General features: G+C 34.3%; 1 protein-coding gene across 1 annotated transcript in view; it reads right to left on the minus strand.

Annotated features, from left to right (window-relative positions):
• The window catches only part of PHF14 (PHD finger protein 14), a 169,356-nt gene that overhangs the window by 43,349 nt on the left and 102,866 nt on the right, over positions 1–23,141 (minus strand). The window contains 1 exon segment of the mRNA XM_026842187.1: positions 12,716–12,833. Within this exon segment, the coding sequence (XP_026697988.1) occupies positions 12,716–12,833 (118 nt within the window).

Raw genomic sequence — 23,141 nt, forward strand, 5'->3', positions numbered from 1 at the left:
TATATTTTTTTTTTTTCCCAGTCTATTATGCAAGTTTTATAGCTCCCTAAACTTTTCATAGGAGGAAAGGCTGAGAAAACTGGGTTTGTTCAGCTTTGAGAAGAGAAGGCTTAGGCGAGACATCATCACCATGTTCCAGTATTTAAAGGGTGACTACAAAGAAGATGGAGAACCCCTTTTCACAAGAAGGCACATGGAAAAATCAAGGGGTAATGGGTACAAGTTACTCCTGGGGAGATTCTGATCGGACACAAAAGGAAAATTTTTCACCATGAGAACAATTAGCCACTGGAATCATCTCCTCAGGAAGTGGTGGATTTCCAGTATTCAGATTTGGCTGGACAGGGTGCTGGGCCATCTTGTCTAGACAGTGCTTTCTGCCAAGAAAGGTTGGAAGAGGTGATCCTTGAGGTCCTTTCCAACCCGGTATTGTATAAACCTATGATATATGGCACCCACTTATCTGCCTGGGCTTCAGACATTTTCTATAAATGTTCTACCCTGCTCTGGGGGAAGGCTCTCTGTGTGCCCTTTCCACTTTGCCACAGCCCTATTTCTTAATTCTTCTCTGTAAGTGTTTCTGTATATTCTTCCAAATGGAATTCTCTCATTCTTATGAATGTGTGTGTACTCACACTTCCCTTTCTATGCCAAGGGCGCGTCTTGCAGTCCCATTATTTTTTCCCAGACTGCTTTTCTCTTTCTCCCTCTCTCTCTTCTTAAAAAGTACCACTGTTTATTTTCAACTAATAAAGCAGAAAAATAAAACATTAATTCAAGGCCATAAAAATATTTTAAAATAACCAATCTATCTAAAGAAAAGCTTTCTATAAAAATGTTTCTTATATGCTCCGTTTCAGATCTCTCTAACATCTGAATGTGCAAAATTTAAAAAAATCTCTTGAAAATCCTTTATGAAGATTCAAACAAATGTTAGGAACACTATTTTGTGGGTGCCTCTGACTTATTCATTCACATTAGTCACTAGAGTAATTAAGAGAAAATTTCCATATAACTTTATACTACTAAATAGAGATACATACCCTTATTAATATAAAGTAGCCAGCTAAACCAGAAGGCTATTTTATTCCATTAACCTGAGCTAAATTGACAACGGGCTGTTTACTAAAAAGAAAATGAACAGCCCATTTGACACAGTTTAAGATGTGACATTAATCAGCCATCTTTTGCTGAGCCCACAGGAACTGAAAGGTCACAACTAGCACCGCTGTTTTAAAGCATCCTCAGAAAGGCCTGGAAATTCCTCATTCTTCCCTAATTAAGAACTCTGAAAATGATACATGGAATGATGAGGCTAAATTAACTTGAAATGTTGACTTTACTGCCTTGTTTTAGGAGGCATGAATATTTTCCCTGTGTTGTTTTTTTTTTTTCTAGAAAATAACATCTCCCAGACAAAATCCTTTTTTTGTGTTTCTCATCTCATAGTAGAAAACACACACCAAGTCCCTTACTTTTGTTGCTTAACAACATTGTACATGAGATTCTTTCAGTTATAAGCATATGCATACAGAGCTTATACAAACATGGAAATGATAAAATTTAATGCCCTAACAGTATATAACCATGTATTAATTTTTAGGCTTTCAATCTTAAGACTACCGATACGTGAATTCCATGAATTCTCTTATCAAAATAGGAATGAAACAACTTTTGTAGTCAACTAAACTAAGCCACAAATATACCTCTGATACAGCAAATATAAGAGTGGTTTATACCACTAGCTATTGTGGTAAGACAGGAACAGTTGTGCAGAGCAAAGCAGTCAGTGTTGAGGATGAGCCAGAGGTGCTATACATGTTTCAAAGATATGATTAGCTTGGTCACAGAGATGCCCATTAGCAGCCAGAATACATCCTCAGCTTTAGTGTCCCTTGACAGGAACCCGGTTTGCAGACTCTTGAGACCACTCCGTAATGTGAACCAATGTGACAGACTCAAAGCCCTACTTTTAGACAACGGTTTGATTGATGCCCTAAATTAATCGGTGAACACATTCAAGCATCATAGGGAAGATCCTGGTTCACTTCCCTCTTCTTCTACTTAAGAGGTTCAGAATCACATTTCCCAAGGATTGCTTAAGCCATCTTACTGTTCTTTAGCTGAAGCAGATTGCTTTGCATGGAAGAATGAGTTTCTGGGTAAGATGATTCATTGTATACTAACCAGGGTACTTGAGAAAGGGTACAAATTGTCTTCTGAATATTTTACTATTTTGCATCAAGGAGCTTTTCAGTCTCTGTCTATGCTGTACCCAGAAAGGACATAAACAACAATAAGTCTATAAGTCATTCCAGTGAGAGAATTAATAACATTTTAATAAATCCCATCTCCCAAATCTCAAAGTTTTTGTATTTTCTCAGTTACCTTTTAAATGTAAGATTCTTGAAGCTATCGTTACATGAATGCAGCCATCTTATAAAAACCTTCAAAAAGTTCCTTACCACCAGTAGTTTTAAAAAAGATATTTAAAATACTGTTTTGATCTGAAGTTCCTTTGCCTTGTGCAATACTTTCAACCTATAACCAGCAGTGGAGACATTAGGCACCAGAAGAAAATGGTAAGACAAACTGCACATTCAATTAATACACAATACACTTGCAAATATTGGTACCTGGTATGTATCCTTATTTATTGCACAAGATGGGTTACACATTTAATATTTATTGTCAATGACTGTATCAATTTGCTGACGCCCTTCCGTTTGCAAAAATAAAATGTGAAGTGATTAACCCACTCTTAAGTACACTTGTGTGTACCTTCCATAAATACTCAGTTTTCTTGCTATTTCCTTTTTGACACTTCTTTTCTTTGGCTATTTATACCACATCTAAAAGAACGCCATCTGCCCTTCAGTCTTCATGGAATTAGTAGCTAGAAGAAATCTTGATATCTACAGATACCAAGACCTTTCATATATGAAATCTTCTGGTACTGTTTGACGGAGCTTGACGACTTTTCAAACCTGCCCGAAGGTGTTTCAAACCACTGAACCAGATAATAATTTTCAACCGTTACCAGAGACACATTTACTAAAAAAATCTCAGATAAACCTAATTGCTAACAGAATTTATCAATACACTATACATTTTAAAGGTTTTGTAAAAATCTTTTCAAAAGCCATCTTAAAATTCCACATATTTGTGCTTTTTCTTGGTAGAGCTGATTGTAATGCTCTTACAGTTATATGCCCACACAAGCTATTTGCTGAGCCAATTTTAAGAAGAGGGAACTTTTCTGCTACAGAATGCTAAAATCCAAGCAATGAGACACTCCTTTGCACAGAAAGTGGCTGACACAGCACAAATTGGCAATGCCCAGCTGCCTTCTGCAAAATGTGATTAAATGTGGCTGGCACTAAGAGAATCTCTATTTGAGAATGGCGACTAAACCTCACTACCACTCACTATCTAACACTATGATGAAAAGCAAATCTTGACTCTGCTAAAATTCATTACTTGCTTAGCACTTCATAGAATGGCACGTTTTTGGTTTATTCTCCCCTCTCCTAGTTCAATACGGTTAGATTTTGCCCAGAAAGCATTCGTAATTTATACAGATGAGTGACACATTACTTAAAGTGACATATATGGTTGCACTGCTTTGAAAGGGTTTAAAACACAATCAACCTTGAGAGTAAACATGAGCAGGTAATTAGGCAACTATGATAATGTGTTCAGATCCCATCCAGAGACTAACAGTTAATGATCTTAATTCTTCCTCCATCATATAGAATATGATTACAGGTGATGTGCTAATATAATTTGCAGGGTAATAAAGTTGGACTAGTGAGGAATTAAGATACATAATTCTTCTTTAATTACATACTTTCTAGTTCTATATTAAACAAAAGGCAAGAAATATATTTATAGGTAAAGAAATTTATCTCAGGAGTTTGGTAGCAACAGAACACTACTTTGCAAAACTCGAGTCGAATGGGATGCCACCAGACTCCAGACATACCTTTGCATCTCTCAGGATTCTCTATGTTACTGCAACGTACAAACCTTTTGTTATTTTTTGTTGACTCTTCAAATCTTCATGAATATTCAAATGGAAATTTTTTTGATACTGCCATCTTGGCAGCTGATATCATCTAAACCAAGAATTTAATCAAGGCTCAAAAGGTTAAAAAACTTAAGTGTCAGTTACAAGCTTTTCATTCACACTTTTTTCAGATGCTTTCAAAACCAACAGGTGTTCTACTAATTAAGTAAATAACAATCAAAATTTCCAATAGAGTTGTTAAGAGAACATAGTAATGGTCAATTACCATTTATTGATTAATTTGTTTATGGCTCCACTATCAGCATGAAGACCCTAATTATCAGTACTCAAAAGGCTCATTATTTTAGAGAGTTTAGAAGTAGGAAGACAACTACATTGATGAAGGAGTTCTGAATGTCTATCAGTGGTGTAAGCTATGATGCTTTGGCAGCTTCAATCTAGTGACTTTCACATACTCATATCTTCAAGACTTCACTTAAAAAGTGAACTGAAAAAAACCTGGGTTAAAATTATTATCTCCATGTCTTTCAGATTTCAATCTTCAACATCTTCAATATGTAAAATTCATGGTCACAATGCTGCTTAATATTGTAAATATCTAAGCAATTGATTTTCAAAAGCAAGAAACGGAAAGCTTCCAGTTAAGTAGTAAGCATTCCCCCTGTCCTTCCTAGACACTACTCCTCGTGCAGTCTTCTTACATCCTTTGAGAGTACATGTAGCTCATACCAAAGAGAAGGTATAAAATCTTTCTTCCCTTTGTAGGGTGCTGCTTAGGGCTGAAAAAATGCTCAGTTTTTATTCTCTTATGTTGCATTAGCATAAAACTAGGTTTAGTGGCTTTACTTCAAACACTATGATAGCTGCTTTTTGGATTTTTCCCAATTGCACATAGGTCCCAGCAGATATTCCTTGCCACTCAGCACTACAGTAGCAGGCAACGTAGGCGGTAAATTCATTTTGTCATGGCTTAGGAAGTATAAGTCATAACTCAGTAGAAGAGCTATTTCCCAGATAAACCATAATTGTAAGCAGATTTTCTTAGAAGTATAACCTAAAGAAGGTAAGGAAAAGCAGTGGCATTTCTAACAGCTGCCCACAAAGAGATTTTACTTCCTTAACCACTAACTTAAAAGTGGGTAATAGTTATTCCATCTAAATAAACCACATCTAAACTAGAGGTTTAGACATTTAAATACTAGCTTGTGTATATTCAGATTAGACACATTAAAACATATAATCACTATGCTGTGTCTGTGATTTAAATTTTTTTGTCTAGTACTTTATTAATCAGGCACCTCTTAAATAATCCAATAGAAATTAGACATGGGTGTGTATTTTAACCTAAATGATAATTAATGACCAAGCTAGTTTCTAATTTCAGCCATCCTTGTTTATTTTTACTTTACTAACATATTTTTAGTCACAAAAGCAAAACTATCAAGACAACTTATGAAAAGCAGGACTACCTCAGTAATGATTTGATTCATGAGTCACTAAAAAGCCTCTTGAAACAATAATTTGCTTCATTTTAAAGGTAGTATAAGGTGTATGTATAATGCCATCAGAATCAATCACTCTTTTCAGTAGCATTTGAAACATTTTTTCCTCCTTCTAATTGTCATAAAATATTCAGCATTATGAAAGGCATTAAATGATACTACTGCTCTCCCATTAAGATAAAGAACTTATAACACAGTGTGCAAAGCTCCAGCTCTGGAAAAAATTCTGTGTTGTTGGGAAAAAGAGGGAATGAAGGTAAGCAGCAAGTGATTTCTTCAGTCTCCTGGATAAGAAAAAGATATGGGGAAGAAGAAAATGAATCTTGGAAACCAAAGAATTTTTGGACCAAGTACTATAACAATGGGGCTTTTTAAACAAAAATACTCATTTAAAACCACTGTGTATAGTTTAAATCTTAATTTTCCAAGAATACACCACTGGGAAAACAGACTATTATCACATTTATTACTGCTGGCTTTTGACAAAGTTTAGTGCAAGAAAAAAATATGTATTTCACTTTGGAATCCTAATTGGTACTTTAATTTTTAAACATTTTAATTAACATTCTTTGATCTATCCCAGTGTTGTCCTTCAAAATCAGAAATCTTGTTTTCTATTTGGAACAATACCTCATTAAGAAAAAAGATCCCTGTATTACAATTTCTTTAAACTTTTGGCTGGTATTAGATGTACTATCATTTGTTTAACCAGTCAAAAAGTGACTTGTTAGTACAGTGTTATGGGAAAGACAACGCTGTATTGTCCATTTTTTACTATACTTTTCTGATACAATTAAGCTGCACCTAAGAACAAGTACAAGCACAAAAAGTCCATGATGAGGATCTGGTAGTCAGTACCATGGGGTACTGGAACTGGCAGAATTGATTTTGATGTGAAGAACTAAAATATTTAAAATAACCATCCATTCCAGAAATATTTCACAGTGCTTAACCTTATTTTCCATTAAAACCTAAGCTTCTCCCAGCTAAGGGAATCTTCTGCCAACTAGGTGTATCTGATTATTTGGATTAATTTGGGGATTTAATACCAACTAACTTTATGCTGAGCTTACCCACTGTTCATAAATCAAGTCCCATCATAAGTTAATTTCAAGGCTGATTATTTTTGGAACATTTATGGTATAAATTATTCATTACATAGATGTATTATACCTGTTTGCCAGAAAATAACAGAGGCTGTGCCAACTAATTTTTTTAAATATGATACCTGGGGAGCAAATATTAGAACACAGTTGGCAATATTTCAGCCAACTGATAAGAACTACTGTACATTGTAATTTCACTTTTTTTTTTTTTTTTTTTTTTTTTTTTATCTTGATAGTGAAATTAATTTCTATGCCAAGGTTTAGCATTATTGAAATTCTTAAACTAGGGCACAAGTGGTGTAAGAACTTATGTTAAATCTTCACACAGCCTTACAGATTTGGATAATTTTTTCTCGTTCAATTTTAAGGAAATCATTTGAGTGCCAATGTTTGACTGCTCCTCACAAATCTAGGAAAACAACAGTGATTTCAAAATAACAACATATTTTCCAATTACTATATGAAAAACATGTTTGTTCCATGTCACACAAGGAGCCAAAGTCCTAATTTGATCTATGTAGCATAATTCAACTCTCCTCAACCAACTTTAAAATATATGAATACACACAAAAATATTTAACTCTATCATTCTTGATGACCATATAATAAAATAGATCATAATATCCACACCTAGTAAAAGACAGATTCTACTTTTACAAATACAGTCAGTGAATTACACTATGCAATTTATTGTTCTGTAAACCACTCTGAAGTACTCCTAAATTCTGGCTGAAAAATGATGCATAAAAATGGAACTTTTTTGCATTATGTTCTACTTGTATCAGCAAGCAGATGATTATTAGCAGCATTCTTTTATAATTTTTCAGCTGCAATGATGTTTGCCATGGTGACAGTACATTTGCTTGTATGTTGTGTCCTCAAAAGGAGTGCTCTGATGCAACAGTATGTCTGTTGTAAGGTGACTAAATTAGGGTCACAGTTTCTTTACAGCTGCAGTCACCCTCTGTCAGAATATATGACTGAAAAAAGTATGAATTAATACAAAAGACCTTTAAGGATTTTTTGGTTTATTTTCTGAATTTCAATGCAACTACTTAAAATCACATCATATTGAATGATAAAATATTATCATACATACAATATATTTGAGACATGATTAAGCATGCATATATACTACCCCTGTGTGCCAACCTCAAATTTATATGCATATATAAAATGTTAAAGATTTTGGCTATGTTGAAAATGTTCTGTTCCAAACATTCCGTATTTGCACAGATAAAGTCTGTACATGCAACGCTGATTCAACCATCTTCTGTGTGTATTGAAGCAAGGAGAATCCCACCTAAACTATAACCCCTGCTAATCTAAACTAGCTGTCTTGGCTCCCTCCTATAGTCAATGGGCAGGAAAAGGCAGCTCCAGAGAACAACTCATCCAAATCTACGGAAAATTTCTAAAATAAGGGAGCAGTATTGACATTTTGCAAAATGGAAGTCAACACAGAGAGTAAAAATTAAAATTTGCATTAAATTAGTTACTCAATTTGCAACAGTCCAGACCACATCATTATGAAGACTTGGTACTTTCAAAACACAGCTTACACTATCAATCTCTGCAGCTCAGAGAATTCAGCATTTTGTAAGTTGGGCCAAGGGATCCGAGCTGGGCAACAGCAAACAAGGAGAAAAAACTACTCACCATTTGAAAATTTTTGTCTAGCACTCACTCTGGGTAAGACAAAGGTAAAATTCAATTTTCTGGTCACAACTCAACTACTTAAAATGTAAAGTCAAACCACTTTTTTTTTTTTTCTGTTCCTGAAATCATTGCTTTAGTTTTTATGTCTTGCAAAACCTAAAGACGGTATGTTCTCCTAATACTCAACCCAAATTAATCCCTTTTGGTGATCCATGACAGCTAAATCAGAGAAGGCAGGGGTCCTATAGAAAAAAAATAGTATCACAGCATGAAGTGATTAAAGGCTGCAAATTCACACATAGCCACAAAGGGACATAAAGCACTGCATGCCACTTTAATTTTGATATCTCCTAAATTCTGAGAACTTGACATCAGGAATTTTGGTTTCATTGTTTATTTTTTAACACACTTGTGGAGGAAATACTCCCTGAGTTTGAAAAAAGGCATAATGAAAAAGATTAAATTCCATAACCATAATGAGGCTGTCACCTGCACAACTCATGAGTAGATCAGAAACTTCTATGCTCCTCATAGGCCTTCTTAACCAACAGGTTTATTTTTTACTAGAATAAAATTCCATGGACTACAGGAATTAAATTGAATTGCTCACTTTTTTTTCTTTTTATCTGACCAAATTAAGAGTTTTGACATAAATTTTACATTTAAAGGATTATTTTAAATTTAAAATATTATTTCAAATTTATAGTCAATATTTTTACAGTGTCCAATTACATTTTCTTATTCACTGTGAAAGTGAGATATACCCAAAGAAATGCTTCTACCTGGCTAATACTCAAAATCATCCATGATTGTTTTCCAACACAAAAGGTGTACAAAAATATATTACTTGCCAGGATTGGTGTGTCATATATTTGTAGTTCCACAAAATATTTCCTGAGGGGTTTAGATGAAAATTCTATGCATATATACTGACAATTTATTTCCACTGAAAAAACACAATACAGTAAAAAGATAAAATTAAAGCAAACTAAACAGAAGTCTAGAGACAAGGCAGCCCATCTTGCAGCACTCGAATAGTGCACTCTGCAGTGTTTTGCAAAATAGATTGTATGCAAAAATGAGCAGACAGAAATCTAACTAGCACGGTCACTGTAACACCATGATATATGTTTAAATTCTTTGCTGCCTTGGTACTTTGTAAAATTTTAAAATTGGAGAAGACACTTTAAAGAGTATGTTTTAAATGGAAGGCAATAGAAAGGAATCCACATCTAATAATAATAATGAGACCTCATAATGAGATCCTTATCGCACATAATGAACAAATGGTCAGGTCACATTTATTCCTACTGAGTATTACCATATCATAATGTTGAATAATTCGGTTTATATTTTATTTATTTTGTTTTTACTAAATTCAACTAAAACAACATCTATATTCATTCTAAATATCACTATTTCAAACCGTCAAGAAATTTATGATTTAGAGTGCTGTTTGGCAATCCTGAAAGCGCACCATTATAATCCTTTTGCAGGGTAGATGGATAATGTTATAGAAATTGAGAGCGTATAGGTTTACTTCAGCTTTCATGTGATGTAACAAAATCTACAATGTTTTTGAGATGAGAGAGCTTGTCAGACCTTAGTAGCGAGAATCACCCATTCCATAAAAGTGACAGCGAGTATTACCAGCAGAGAAGCTGCTGCCCTCATGCCCTACAGCAAAGTTCCTGTCTGTCTATTATTTGACAGGCAGGGTAATATGGGAATATGTTACACTGGTGGAAAAACTGACACAATTGCTGGAGAGTCTTGTTACCAGTATAAGCAAAATGGAAGCAGCATGTCCAACACTTGTGATAGATAACAATTTAAAGCATATGTTTATTACCGCTAAATTACCTCCCTTGTACTGCTGACACCTGCAAGTCCTTAGTAAAGTCTGAAAATAAAATCACATTATTTGTTGTCAGCAGTACGCAACTTTTCCTGAACATCTAAAACTGAAATTCATAATTAGAAATAAAAACTAACTGAACCATTATATGCTATGCACTATAATCTTTCTCGTCACTGAAATAGTGTAATTTACCTACCAATTGTTTTCAAGGCCCAATACTGCTACAGAAGATATTGTTGGGGAATTTTAAAATGTATACTATAGCAGTGATTTAAATGGTATCAAAACTGATTAATAAAGGTGAAGGAAAGAAAACTAAACAATAGTCTCCTTGGCCAAAACTGGAAATTCAATCCCATTTTAGTGCTATAATCCGTACAAAACCCTCCATTTTGACACACCAAAAATTGGACTTAGAGAGTGACTGAGAGATTGAAATTGCTGGTAGCTCAGGTTTGCTGTTCATCCACAGGTCAGGCAGAACGCAGCAAACACCACAACTTGCTCTATGGTTTTCCTCTTCTGACTCTAAGTACACATTTGAGAGACTACTCCCTCTAGTGAAGGGTAGAAAAACCCTTCCCTTATCAGCTCTTCCTGGCTGTGAAAAATTGTGCAAAATCATGGATATACAATACACAATCCTAAAGCCATAGAGAATATTCAATTTAAAAATTATTAAGAACATAAACAAAGCCCTAATCCTTTTAAAAATACACTCACATTGAGGCAAAATTGTTTAACTTAACACCATGTTTGAATTTGTTACACAGTAGAGAATAAACCGAAAGAAAGCTACAAAAAAGAAAAAAAAAAAAGACTTTTTAAAACATAGAGAGCAATATAGCTTTTTCAGAGAAATTTCTCTGCTTAGTTCTGTGGAAAAACTGTGGGAAAGTGACTAAATGAAACCACAAGGAGTCCCCATAAGACAATTTTTCAGTGTCGATCATATTCATCACATATTCACTCAAATACAATTCAAATTGCCTGTGCTTGAAAGTGCAAAGGACTTTATTTAAATTTACTTATTAAAGAACTTTATGAATGAAAAAGAAAATTAGACACAGTAACAAGCATTTCAAATTTGTAATAATCACCAAGATAACACAAAATATATCAGAATTCTAATTATAATCTTTGTTTATTCTTCAGACTATTGTCTTTTTCAGCATGCAACTTAAAACTAATACACACCCTGCACTAAGTGAAGTCAATCATAAATAATTTACATGATAAATTATTTTTAAAATTTTATCGGGTACACAGTGTGCTAATCTCCCGAAAAACACATTTAGAAACTACAAACCCTGTTTTTTTGTTTACTCAGAAGAAGCCAAGAAAACAGGAGACACAAGATTTTAACTAACATTATCAAGAACCCCTTTTAGTTTCAGCAGGTGACAGAAATTCAATAACAATTTTAATTCACTCTTGAAATGTCTGTTGCATGTAAGTGGTATTCAAGAAAGATCATTTGATGTCCAAACTGCAGTGGACAGCTAATTTCCAATGTCTGTCTTCATATCTCCTTACAGAAGAACAATTTGATAAACCCCCTGGGGTGAAACTGAGTAATATATTTTTCAGTTGGAAAGGGACACTCGCAAGTCAAAAAATTATACACCTCTCTGAACATTTTGTATCTTCCACTCTTAAGAGTAACATCATGAAAGAGTTTACTAAGTATGCTAACAGGTAATTTATAACAACATCTCCGCATAGCTGTGTCCCTGTGTATCCAAATACTGAGTCACCTCCTTAGCAGTTGAAAAGATTCTGTGAAATACAAAGAAAGTGGCAGAATAGCCTGTAAAATTTTAAAGACTTTCAGAATTCTCTGTTATTTTAATGTTGAGATACCAGATGCATTTATAAATCCAATTTTGAAAAACAATTCGAAAATGTCTCTTCAGAGGTTACAGTGATGATAGAAAAGAATGCCAGTACTAAAGAAGCTTCTGTGCAGACAAAGAATCACAATCTTTATTTTTTGAAAGGTTGGTACTACAGAAGCATACTATTACTTTCAGTATTATTAAAGAGAGTTAATTCATGTAAAAAATTTAATTCTAGTTTTACAGTGTTATATTTGATCACGGCATACCAATCGATATAAAGTATTAACAACCTTCATACAATTTTCCAGTGAAAAAAAAACAGCTTTAGTAATTCAAACCATCTTCATTTATTTAGAAAAACATGCATTTTCTAACTCTGTCCTTAAAGGTTTGTATTCTGTACTACTCCTGAAATACTTTCACTTTTCAACAATGTTGCCAATCCTGACATGGTGTCCATACCCACTCCTTTCTCAGAGAGAAGGTAATGTAAAAAGAAAGCATTTAACTGCGATAATAAAAATCTCTTTATTGATAAGGAATATTTCCATTTTGCATACATTCTGTTTTTTACCTGTTTTACAGAGAATCTGAAAACATTATTTTGCGACATCTTACTGTTTTTCAGAGCAGACTTTTCAACAAAAACTTCAGACGCTAAGTAAGACTGCTAAAACCAGAATACTTGAACTATTTCACAGGATGAATTAACTTACTTTGGAGGATGTAGAGTCACATTCCTGACAAATCCATCCATAGCCAGTCTGTTTAGGAGACTTTTTCAAAGGAGGGTCTAGACAGCCAAAATGGTAGCAAAGCCTACATTCATCACACCTGCACGAGAAAAACAAAATATGTATTTATATATAAATGGTACTTCTATACTATTTTAGATTGAGCTTCCCAGCAATTCTCAGCATAAGATTTCCTGCTCCATTATCATGATACAGAAAATCCATTTCCTAAGGGGTATTTTCAAACACAATCACTTCAAGCAGGCTCTGCCTAATTTGGAATATTCTGATGCAGACAATCATACATCACCTTTGTTATCATCTTATATAAATGAGCTTATTTCAGAGACTTGTAAATTAAAGAAAAAATGTATAACCAGCTCAACTTTTTGGATAGTTTGATGTCATTCACTGCCATTTATTTTCAAGTGATTTGTTTAGACAGTGACAACATAGATTTTTCAGTTTTAAGACACTATTTTACACATCTACTTTTTTAAGGCAAACTCTGAAATGTTTTCTCACATATCCATCAATTCAAGTATCATTTACAGCTATAAATTATATTTTTTACACTAGGACTATCTGGTTGATAAATAAATGCACAAAATATTTTCTGATTTTCTTCAAATTTTCTAGAAAGGGACGTTAATTTAAAAGGATTTCAGTGTGATCTTTCACTTATAAAACTGCCTTATGTGCACATGACAATTTTATGTTCTTTTAAAATAAACCTTTCATTAGTGTTTTGTGTTACGCATGGTCCACATAAAAAGCTCACAAAAAGCATACAGCATAGCTACTGTTCACCTATTCTTATGTACCAACACTGAAGAACACTACAGTGTAACGAGTGCTTCATGAAAGGATTTTTAAATCAGTACAATAATATGCTCAAGATGAGAAAGGTTTTTAAAAGCAAGTATTTTCATATATCCTACTGAACTCCACTTTATTTGCATAACCCCCTGTATTCTTTTGTATGAAACAGAAAGCTTTTTTCAAATTTACTCTGCAATGTTTTCTTCATGAAATGCCTTTAAACTGAATTCAAGTCAGTATAAATGATCCAAAAATAGGAAATAAGAGCAAATGTTGAAAAAACAAATTTTCTAAGAAATCCCCTACACTTTCTTTCTCTGCTCTCCTGGCCACTCATTTTCTCTTCTACAAAACATGCAAGCACAAGAAACTCCAAAAATTGCAATAATAGCATGGCATAGGCATTATCAGATCATAGACAGAGGGATGTAATTCATCAACAGAACACACAGTGTGTCACAGAAAGAGGATACAACTAACAGAATATACTGCTGTATTAGCAGAAGAAAACGTTCATGTGACTTTTCTCCAAGGATTAATCTCCAAATAAAAAGAGTTAACAGTTTTCTGGTCATGATTGTTTAACCTAAGTAAATACTTTTGTCCTTGCTGTGAAAGCTGTGCTTGCTAGGGAAGCCTTATATTTTTAGCAGTTATATGTAAGGCATGAGCACTGGTAATTGTATTGCATGTACTGCAAAGTAGAAATTAAAAGCAATAATCTACCTATCCACTGTATGCAACACTGGACTGACATGGTTTTGGTATTTCTAAAAAAGTGGGATTTACCATAGAAATCTATATCCTTAGGATTGTTTAGTAATAACTCATTCTAATTCCAGGACAAAGAAAACACTTAAAAAAGGAAACCATTCTCAGTTTTTAAAGACAGAAGAGTTCTAATGTAATATATTATTCACAAAGAGGAATATATAATTTTATTTCTTGTGAAAGGCATATTAAACTAATAAAAAGGTTGAGAGTGGGAGATGAGATAGGTCACGCTCCTACATCCCAACAACGTATGCGACCAGCAAAAGATTAAGCCTCCTTTGAGCCTCAGTGTTCTCATCTGTAAAGGAATATATTTTTACTAACCTATTTCAGTATCTAGAATCTTACTCACATAAGTGCTTGCATTAGCAGTGCTTATCAGAACTTCCTTCTTGTAAACTGTTTGGGATCCTCTAAGCATCACAAAATAAAGCATCACACTCTTTCTGACTGATATAGTGTGTTTTCAGAGCTTAATCCTAAAATCTACATCTGACTTCAAACAGTATTAACATAGATTCTTTCTGAAGTGATTGTCTATAAACACAAGTGTTTATATGTTCAAAGGAAAATGTTTCCCCTCTAAAATTATGCTTTGCCATCTCCTCTCACTTCTCTTCCATTTTGTATCTAGAATGTGGTATTTCCCGACTGCACTTTCAGCCACATTTCAGAAGTACGCTGAGGGAGTTAGCAAGGCTGGGTTGAAATAACCAGAACATTACGAAATTAAATACAGATCTGGAGGCGCCATTCTAAAGCTGAATGTTTTTAATATTTATTGTCATTAATTTTTATCACTTCAAAGCTGTTTAGTTTGGCAGAAGAAAAATTGCATTTTCCTAGAATGAATTAAAAATATCTATATAAAAGTTTTCAGATACTAATAGCTTCTATCTGCATCTGCATAACTGAGAAAATGCAAATAACAAAAGGATATTTTCATGTATCCAAACATAAAAAGTCGCCTGGTGATAAAAATGAAACTATAACAAATATTTTAAACGCTGCCTTCGCACTGTTTTTTATTGGAATACAAATTCTGTATTGTAATACAATACAATACAGAATACAACACAATCCTGTATTGGAATACAAATTCACTGATTCTGAAGTTCCCAGAGCATGATGCTGGGAAAATGGATGAAAACATGCTGTACCTTGGTTAAAGAAGATGCCCTAGCTGTATGGCAACTCTCTTGTTTGCTGAGACTGACTTGGGACAAAAGGTGAAGCTTACACACATCACAGTACAGAAAACAAAATTGGCATTCTTAATTCCTAATTCTGAAAGAAAACCTTATACCTAGGTTAAAATGGCACTGGAAAAATAAGATTAAGCCCTCAAGTGTATACTGTTACTTGTGTTCTTTTGTCTAGCAAGATAAAATGATAGAAAATCCACTGTCAGATTCAGAAAATAAGAAAGCTACACAAAATAAGGAGTACTTTCAACTTAATTAGAGAATGAGATTGTTGGGTCACAAAAGTGTCACGCTGACAGTCTTGCAGGCTTTCAGTAAATGCACTCACAGATCAATCACAATACAGACACTTACAGAGAAAAGGAACCAAACAGCACTGTCATTTACTAATATCATCTACTTCCATCCCAAAGATGTCTTAATAGTACAAGTCAAACTATTGGGCTAGGGGGGTAAAAAGGGAAAGATACCGCTTCCTACATTTTAAAGGTTCAGTTAAAATTTTTACCCTTGTGGATTCAAGGTCACACCTTCAAAACAGTCCTTAAATTAGTAAATATTTTGCCTTGCCCTTATTTGTGGATAACTTTTTTGTGGTTAAGTACATGATTTACAAATGCAATTAAGTGCACAGCTATCTTCAGTGGTCTGCCTAGCAGTTGTACAGAAAACTGTAAAAATAAAAACAGAGCTCCACACAAAAACAAGCTAACTTAACCTCCTAAATTACCTCTAACTGACAGGTAATTGCTTACTATCAATGTTTTAACAAGCCTGAAATTACTTTATGCATCAAAATTAGCAATCGTTGCGTTCTTCATTCCAGCAATTAATGAGGATAGATATATGCCCACTATATACTGAGAAAATGGGGTGTGAAGAAGGAAGGTGAATTCTGAAGGAGTTAGGTTAATAAATTTAAAAAATAATAAACCAAAACATTTTTCACTTATAAAAGTATAGAAGGCAGGTCAGCTACATCTTCACAACAAGAAAGCTTGATTAGGCATTTCCATACCTGAAATATATCTGCTTTGTTCTTTAATAAAGCAATCTCCATCTGCTCATGCCCTTGGATTGTTTTTATTAGTTTTTTAGCAGTACAGCTGGCTGTGCTCATGCCCTACATAACTTTGCATTTTCCTGTTCATAATTAACTAATTATGTTCTAATCAATAGTGTAGGTACTGATTTTACAATGTAAATGAGATAAATGAGATAATGGCTGAGGTCAATCTCATTTTATTTACAAAGCCCAGCACATACATCCAATTTCATTACACTGCATCTACCTCCACAGGAGGGAGTCTTATCAGTTGGCCTGCAGAAGTCTTTCTGCGAGCACTGGGGAAAAAGACCTGTGCTTTTACAGAGGAACAGCGAATGCAAAACCTGCCCATCACTGGCACATTTGTAAGTCACTGGTTAATACTGAAAATCACAAAGAGCTGATTCAGCCAGAGTGAAGAAACCTATTTTGCATTCACAAGACAGCATCGCCCATCTAGAGCTGTAAAAGTAATTACTTACATGTCCCTGAAACACAACATTAATAAGCTAATCTTTAAATACAACTTTCCAAATATGCTTCAGAGACTACAGAAAATCTCTCACTTATGTACACAACACTGCACATCATCTGCAGTGTCATGCCAAAAAGTATCATGTTGAACAAAATACAAAACTGCAAAATATATATCCTACTCCCTATTCATCACAACAGCTTAGAAAGATTTACTTTAATGGAAAAAAGATATAAAACTATGATACATATTGATAAACCATCATCTCCCGTTAAAATTAGAGAACTTGTCATATAAGCCTTACTTTGGCAAATTTAATTAGAACAAAACTAGAAATAATCTCATCCAGAATTTTTAAACTCTCAGACAACTGTAGTGGGATGGGCGTGCATTCACTCACCCATTAGCTGGGGGGATGCAACACAATTCCAGCACCTCTGTGGATTTAACTATTGATACATATCTTTCCTTGTTGGCTTGTTTCTGACTAACACCTAAGTAACAGGTATTTCTTCTCAGGCACTGACCTCTCTCCCCTTTAATCCCTCAGTGCCCAAGCGCTGGGCTGCTCTGAAATGGCAAACAACTGGACACATCTACAGGGGTTCATTTTGAATTGCAGCACATTCTTATGGTCAGATGAACAACTTACAACCAGCTATGACAGTTTAAGGCACTGTCATAATTTTGTTTCTTCTTAGTGGCTGTATGATAGATCCAATGGAAAGGAGCATGTAAGCATTCCCCAAAAAAAGCAGAGGAAACTGATGTAGCTCAAAGACTTCAAACTGTAGAACCAAGATGACTGATTTTGGGCTGGAGCTGGTGATGAGTGCTCCTGTGATACTTTAATTGCAACCAGATCACAGAAGTGATAGATTCGGGATGACAGGAATAAACACTGTGGGACTGGTTATAGCAGCAACTCTCACATGTCATGTCAAAGGAGGCACTTTCCAATGTGCCCTTACTTAAAACATAAAATTAATTAAAGATCTAATGGTGAAATAACTGTATAATCTTATATTTAGTGCAGTTATTAATGCTGTCCAAAAAGTACATTAATTCTGCTTACTAAGAGAGGAGGCCAAAACAATAGTACTTTTTCATTATGGAACGTGTAGAAAACATTCTTCTTTTTAGCTGAGACCTCTGGAAAAAAGGGAAGATAAGTAAAGATACATCTTCATATCTTACCCTGCCATTCTACACCAAAACTAAATTCAGCCCCATGGATTCCAACAGACATTGCTTTCATTTTGCTGTGATTATGTCATAGGCCAAGGACAGTGACACAGTGCTGTATTTAGACCCTAATTTAAGATATAAGGTCTAGATCCTCAGCAACTCTCTTGTTTTCAGGCAGAATATTGTCAAAAGAGAAAAACACATTAAGCAGAAAATGGAAAAAAGCTGTTTTTCCTCTGAGTTCTACATTTTTTCCCTTGCCTGTAAGTGGCATAACAATTAAAAATGGATGATCACATTATCATGCAGTTTCTGTTCTACAGAACAGTTTTAAGAAAGAATTAGAATCAGGATATTTTAAAAGTCTTCTCACATACGCCAGCCAAGCTTTATGCGACTTCACCATCAGGCCTGTGACAGATTCCAGCACTAAAATTCTTATATGATTGCACATGCTTACAGTATTGAATATAAACCAGGATATAGCCCAATTATACAGCCTCTTTAAGCACAGGTACTGGTTATCCTGAAAGGCTCACTATCTGCAAAGATGCTCTAAATTCAACTGCTTATAATTCTAAGGAACTTGATCTAATTTCAAAGTTAGATCTAACTTTGCAGTCAGTCCTGTTTTGAGTGGGTGGCTGGAAGAGATGTCCTCCAGAGGCTGCTTCCAACCTACATCTTTCTGGATTCTAGTATTTTCATAACTTTGATTTAATAAATGAAATATTCTTCCTGGGAACGATAATGTTTATGGTATCACATAAAGTAATTAAAAGCCACATTCAAATTTCTATTATGCCAGGTACCATGCAAGCATACAAAAGGAAGTTCCTGATTTCCATAGTTTATAATGTTAGATGAGACAGTAGACTATTATTCTCATCTGTCAAGCCTGAAAGAGTGAGGGGCATGGCTATTTCTGAGAGGTGAGAGAATATACCAGATGCAGGATGATTATTAAATTTCAGTTTTTATAACTACTTACTACTGATTAAGACAGTGTAGGGGCAAGACGGACATATGGCCTGACAGAGCAGGATAAAACTACTGATCTTCAGCTAATAGCAGTTTCATGATAAAGTACCTATACAGTTTTGGATGTGGGAAATGGTATAATCTCTAATTTACTCAAACTTCCATCCAAACTCAAGGGCATTAAATAAAATGACTATTTTTTCTCTTTAGTGTACAACTATACTGTGGAAAAGCCTTCATCTACTCAGAAGATCTACGCTACACTTTTCAACATCTGCTACATGAAGCAATTTTTTTTTAAATCCTGTATTTTTCACTAGTTATAATACATAACAGCATGAATTTCTATGGCTTTGATCTCTAGGAAGTTGCACTTTAAAGCAAAAAAGGTAAGCAAAACATCCTACCTATAAATTCAAAAGGAAAAAAACATTTTATGTAGCTTCTACTCCCCATCCCCCAGATGCTTACCTTCATGTAAGCTGAACATTGAATACTTAATTTTAACAAAACTGACAAGTGTCAATCAATTTTATCAGAAATGAGCAAAAGAAAATAAGCAGTAATCTGGCAGATATTTGTGTAGTTAAATTTATCATGCTAAACGCAAAAGCGCCACCCCTCCTACTTGATTAATTCATGTTTTTTAATACTAAAACAAACAAATCCCCCAAATCAAAAAACCTAACCCTGACTATTTATGGGCAAAATGAATCTGAATTGGCTATCACTATGTGACATTCCTATGTAATCCAGTTTTTTTCTGAATTCATCTGTTTATATGAAACTTAAGTTTGCATGTATACAACAAATTATAAGAATGCTATACAGAAACAACTATACCTGTATGTGAACAGCTTCCTTTCAGCAAGCGTTCACTTCTCTCTCTCTCTCTCTCATATTACTTCAAAACTTTAAAACACATGGTTGTAATAAATTATTTTGCAAAATTCATTAAAGGTGCACATATACAAGGGGAATATACTCATGTAAACACTATGTCAAATGTGTTTGCTTTCATTAAAATTATACAGCTACTCTACAGAACTTATATTTTCAGTATTTCTAAGACTAAGTATTTCTGTGAAGACAATGCCTTCAGAACATCTATTAAGATAATACTACACATATTATAGCCCTCAAAAAAAGTCCAAAATATTTTCTTTCTTGGGAAAACAAGGAAATTCTGAGAGAACCAGGACAATCCCCGTGACAAACTGGAGAGTATAAAACTTAAGAAAGATATTAGCAAAAGCTGCATTAGTTTTTCTGAAGTACATTCTAATCATAAGACATGATCACATTTATAGTGCCATACTCAGGTACTCAGACTAACAACTGTACTGAATGGTGTATTGTTTGTGAGCTACTACAGAAGTCCATTATGGTTTTGAATATTGCCATCAACTTCTTTCAAAAGGTGAAATATCGTGTCAGAAGAAAGTGCAAAGGAAGGAAGAAAATCCTACAAAGAAGTTGTACTGGGGAACAAACATACAAAATACAGCAGAAAACCACATTAGGGTATCAAGCATGCCCAGGGGAGCATCAACAATACTCAAGCGGTTTTTAACACACATTAGTCTGTCCTTAAAATCCTCCAATAGCAGTGAACACTCAATTTCCCTAACAAATTCTCCAGTACAATGACTGTTAGAAAAAACCCTTTCTATTCCCTAACCCAAATCGTCTTGCTACGATTTAACTTATTTTTGGTCTGACCAGATTTGAAGAACAACTTCATTTTTCCCTTTTTTTTTGGAGCAACTTCTCTCTTCATCGACTTTATATTAATTTAGGCTGTTTGAAGACAGATTCCCATCTCCTCTAAAGTGAAGAAATCCAACTATTTTAAGCTTTTTTATTCGTGTATGTCTTCCATAGTCTTCTTATCATTCAACTCAGTTTGCTTTGGACTTTCTCTACCTATTTCTTGCCTAAGTGGACAGAATATGCTAGCTGAAGCTTTTCATGAGGGTGAGATACTGGTTTTCTGAATAATTAGGAGGAATATTTTCATGTGATAAATGTAACACCTCTCTGTACATCTCAGGTATGATCAATTTGTGATCCAGAGTCCCCCATACCTTCTTTTTTGAAGACGTATCTCCTAACCAGTTACTCCTTGTATAGTAATCACGCACTAAACAGTAATTTGTCCTTTGGCACTGCATGCTTTTTATGGACGCTTTATTAAAATTTCATTTTTAATTCTATCACTGTAGTCTCTCACCTCATACTGGCATCACCTGCAAAGGTAACCAAATACTTTATTCCAGCACCTAATACACTAAAGCAGCAAAAACTAACAAAAATATAATAATACTGAACACAGGAGAGTCCTGAGTGGAACCAGTGAGTGGAATATCATTTGACAGTGAGTCCATGGTAACTAGTCTACTTCTCTGATCAGCTACAAATTTTATTGCAGCTTAATTAACAGAATATTTCTCTAGTTTATTTAGCAGAATGTCACACACAAAAATATTTTAAAAGTCTTACTAAAGCCAAGATATACTACATTTATCATTCTCTCCTACTCACAATACCTAGACTGTGTTAGTTTAAGAACTGATCATAAATCACAGTAAACATTACTTTCTTTTTTTTTCTAAACTCAGCACGACGTACAGGCGAACAGCATTTATTTCCCCCCATTAGCACAGTGTTTGGATGTAACTTTTTACCTCCAGAATTTTGGACAAGTGGTCACTAAACTTGGACTTTTCTTCCTAAAATGGATCCATGGATTCTTACAGATCAAATTCCTGTGTCAATGCCCATTTCCTAGTGCAAATTTCTTTATTTTTAAGGTGTATCTGTGTACCTTGCCAATACAGAATAGTAAGGGTTTCTGATAGTTCAGACAAAAAATCTTACTCTGATATCCTCCCACCCCCTCTTTAAAACAAAACGACGTGTTAGACATCAGGTTAATTTTATTTAATATAATATCCAAACATGAAATGCCCTGGTAAGATATGACTTGTAGATAAGTATACACAAATTCGTATATTTCTCCTAATATTTATTACAGCGTTTAATTTCTTTCTTAAATTTAAAAAATATTTTCAAATGGAAATGTGCCTTGATAGATGACAAAAACCACCGTATCTCATGAAATCCAAAGATTGTATGTCATAAAGTTACAAGTGTGATTGCATTTGAGCAGAATTTTTCCGAGCAAGTTCAAGATGAAAACGATGAAGATGTCAACACATTGCTACAGTAGATTTAAGAACTGGATTGGTACCATTTGTAGATCAAAACACTATGTCTGCATCTACCAGGATATATATGGATGAAGACGAAGATCTCAGCTGTCATGCTGTGTGATCAGTTCTTCATTCCTTCCCCAACTTACATAACAATTTCATATTTGTATTGTGAGATAAGCTTGTCCTGAACACTGCCAGAGAAGTAAACCAAATAAAACAAATGTCTGCATACACATAAATTTTTCTTTTTCTTAAAAATTTTTCAGAAACCAATATAGGTATAGTTCTATTCACTTGAGTGTCTGAAGTCAGAAACAATTAGTTCATACTAATTAGCATAAAACCAATTTTACCGTGGCAAATCTATTCCTTCAGAATAGTAAGTCTCAAGTGTTTTACAGGTCTCATTATCACTGAACATTTTTTTTTTTTTTTAGGAAACAATCCTTTTTACAGTAAGGTCTATGTACAACATGGTGTTCTATATAGAAATGTTCTTATGAAACTGCATATAAGTAGAGCGGCAGGCGGATGGCAAACTGTTGCTTATTTCATTCGGTATCACCATAGAGGAACATACAATATTTAAGTCCCACAGGCTTCTGTCACTCTTCAGTGAATCCAAGCATTGTATAACATCATTTGCCAACGAAGCACAGGGGAAAAAGACATTACTTAATAGGACAATTCTGACAAG

This window comes from Athene cunicularia, assembly GCF_003259725.1.
Source record: "Athene cunicularia isolate RWA chromosome 2 unlocalized genomic scaffold, athCun1 chr2_part1, whole genome shotgun sequence".
NCBI classification, from domain to species: Eukaryota; Metazoa; Chordata; class Aves; order Strigiformes; family Strigidae; genus Athene; species Athene cunicularia.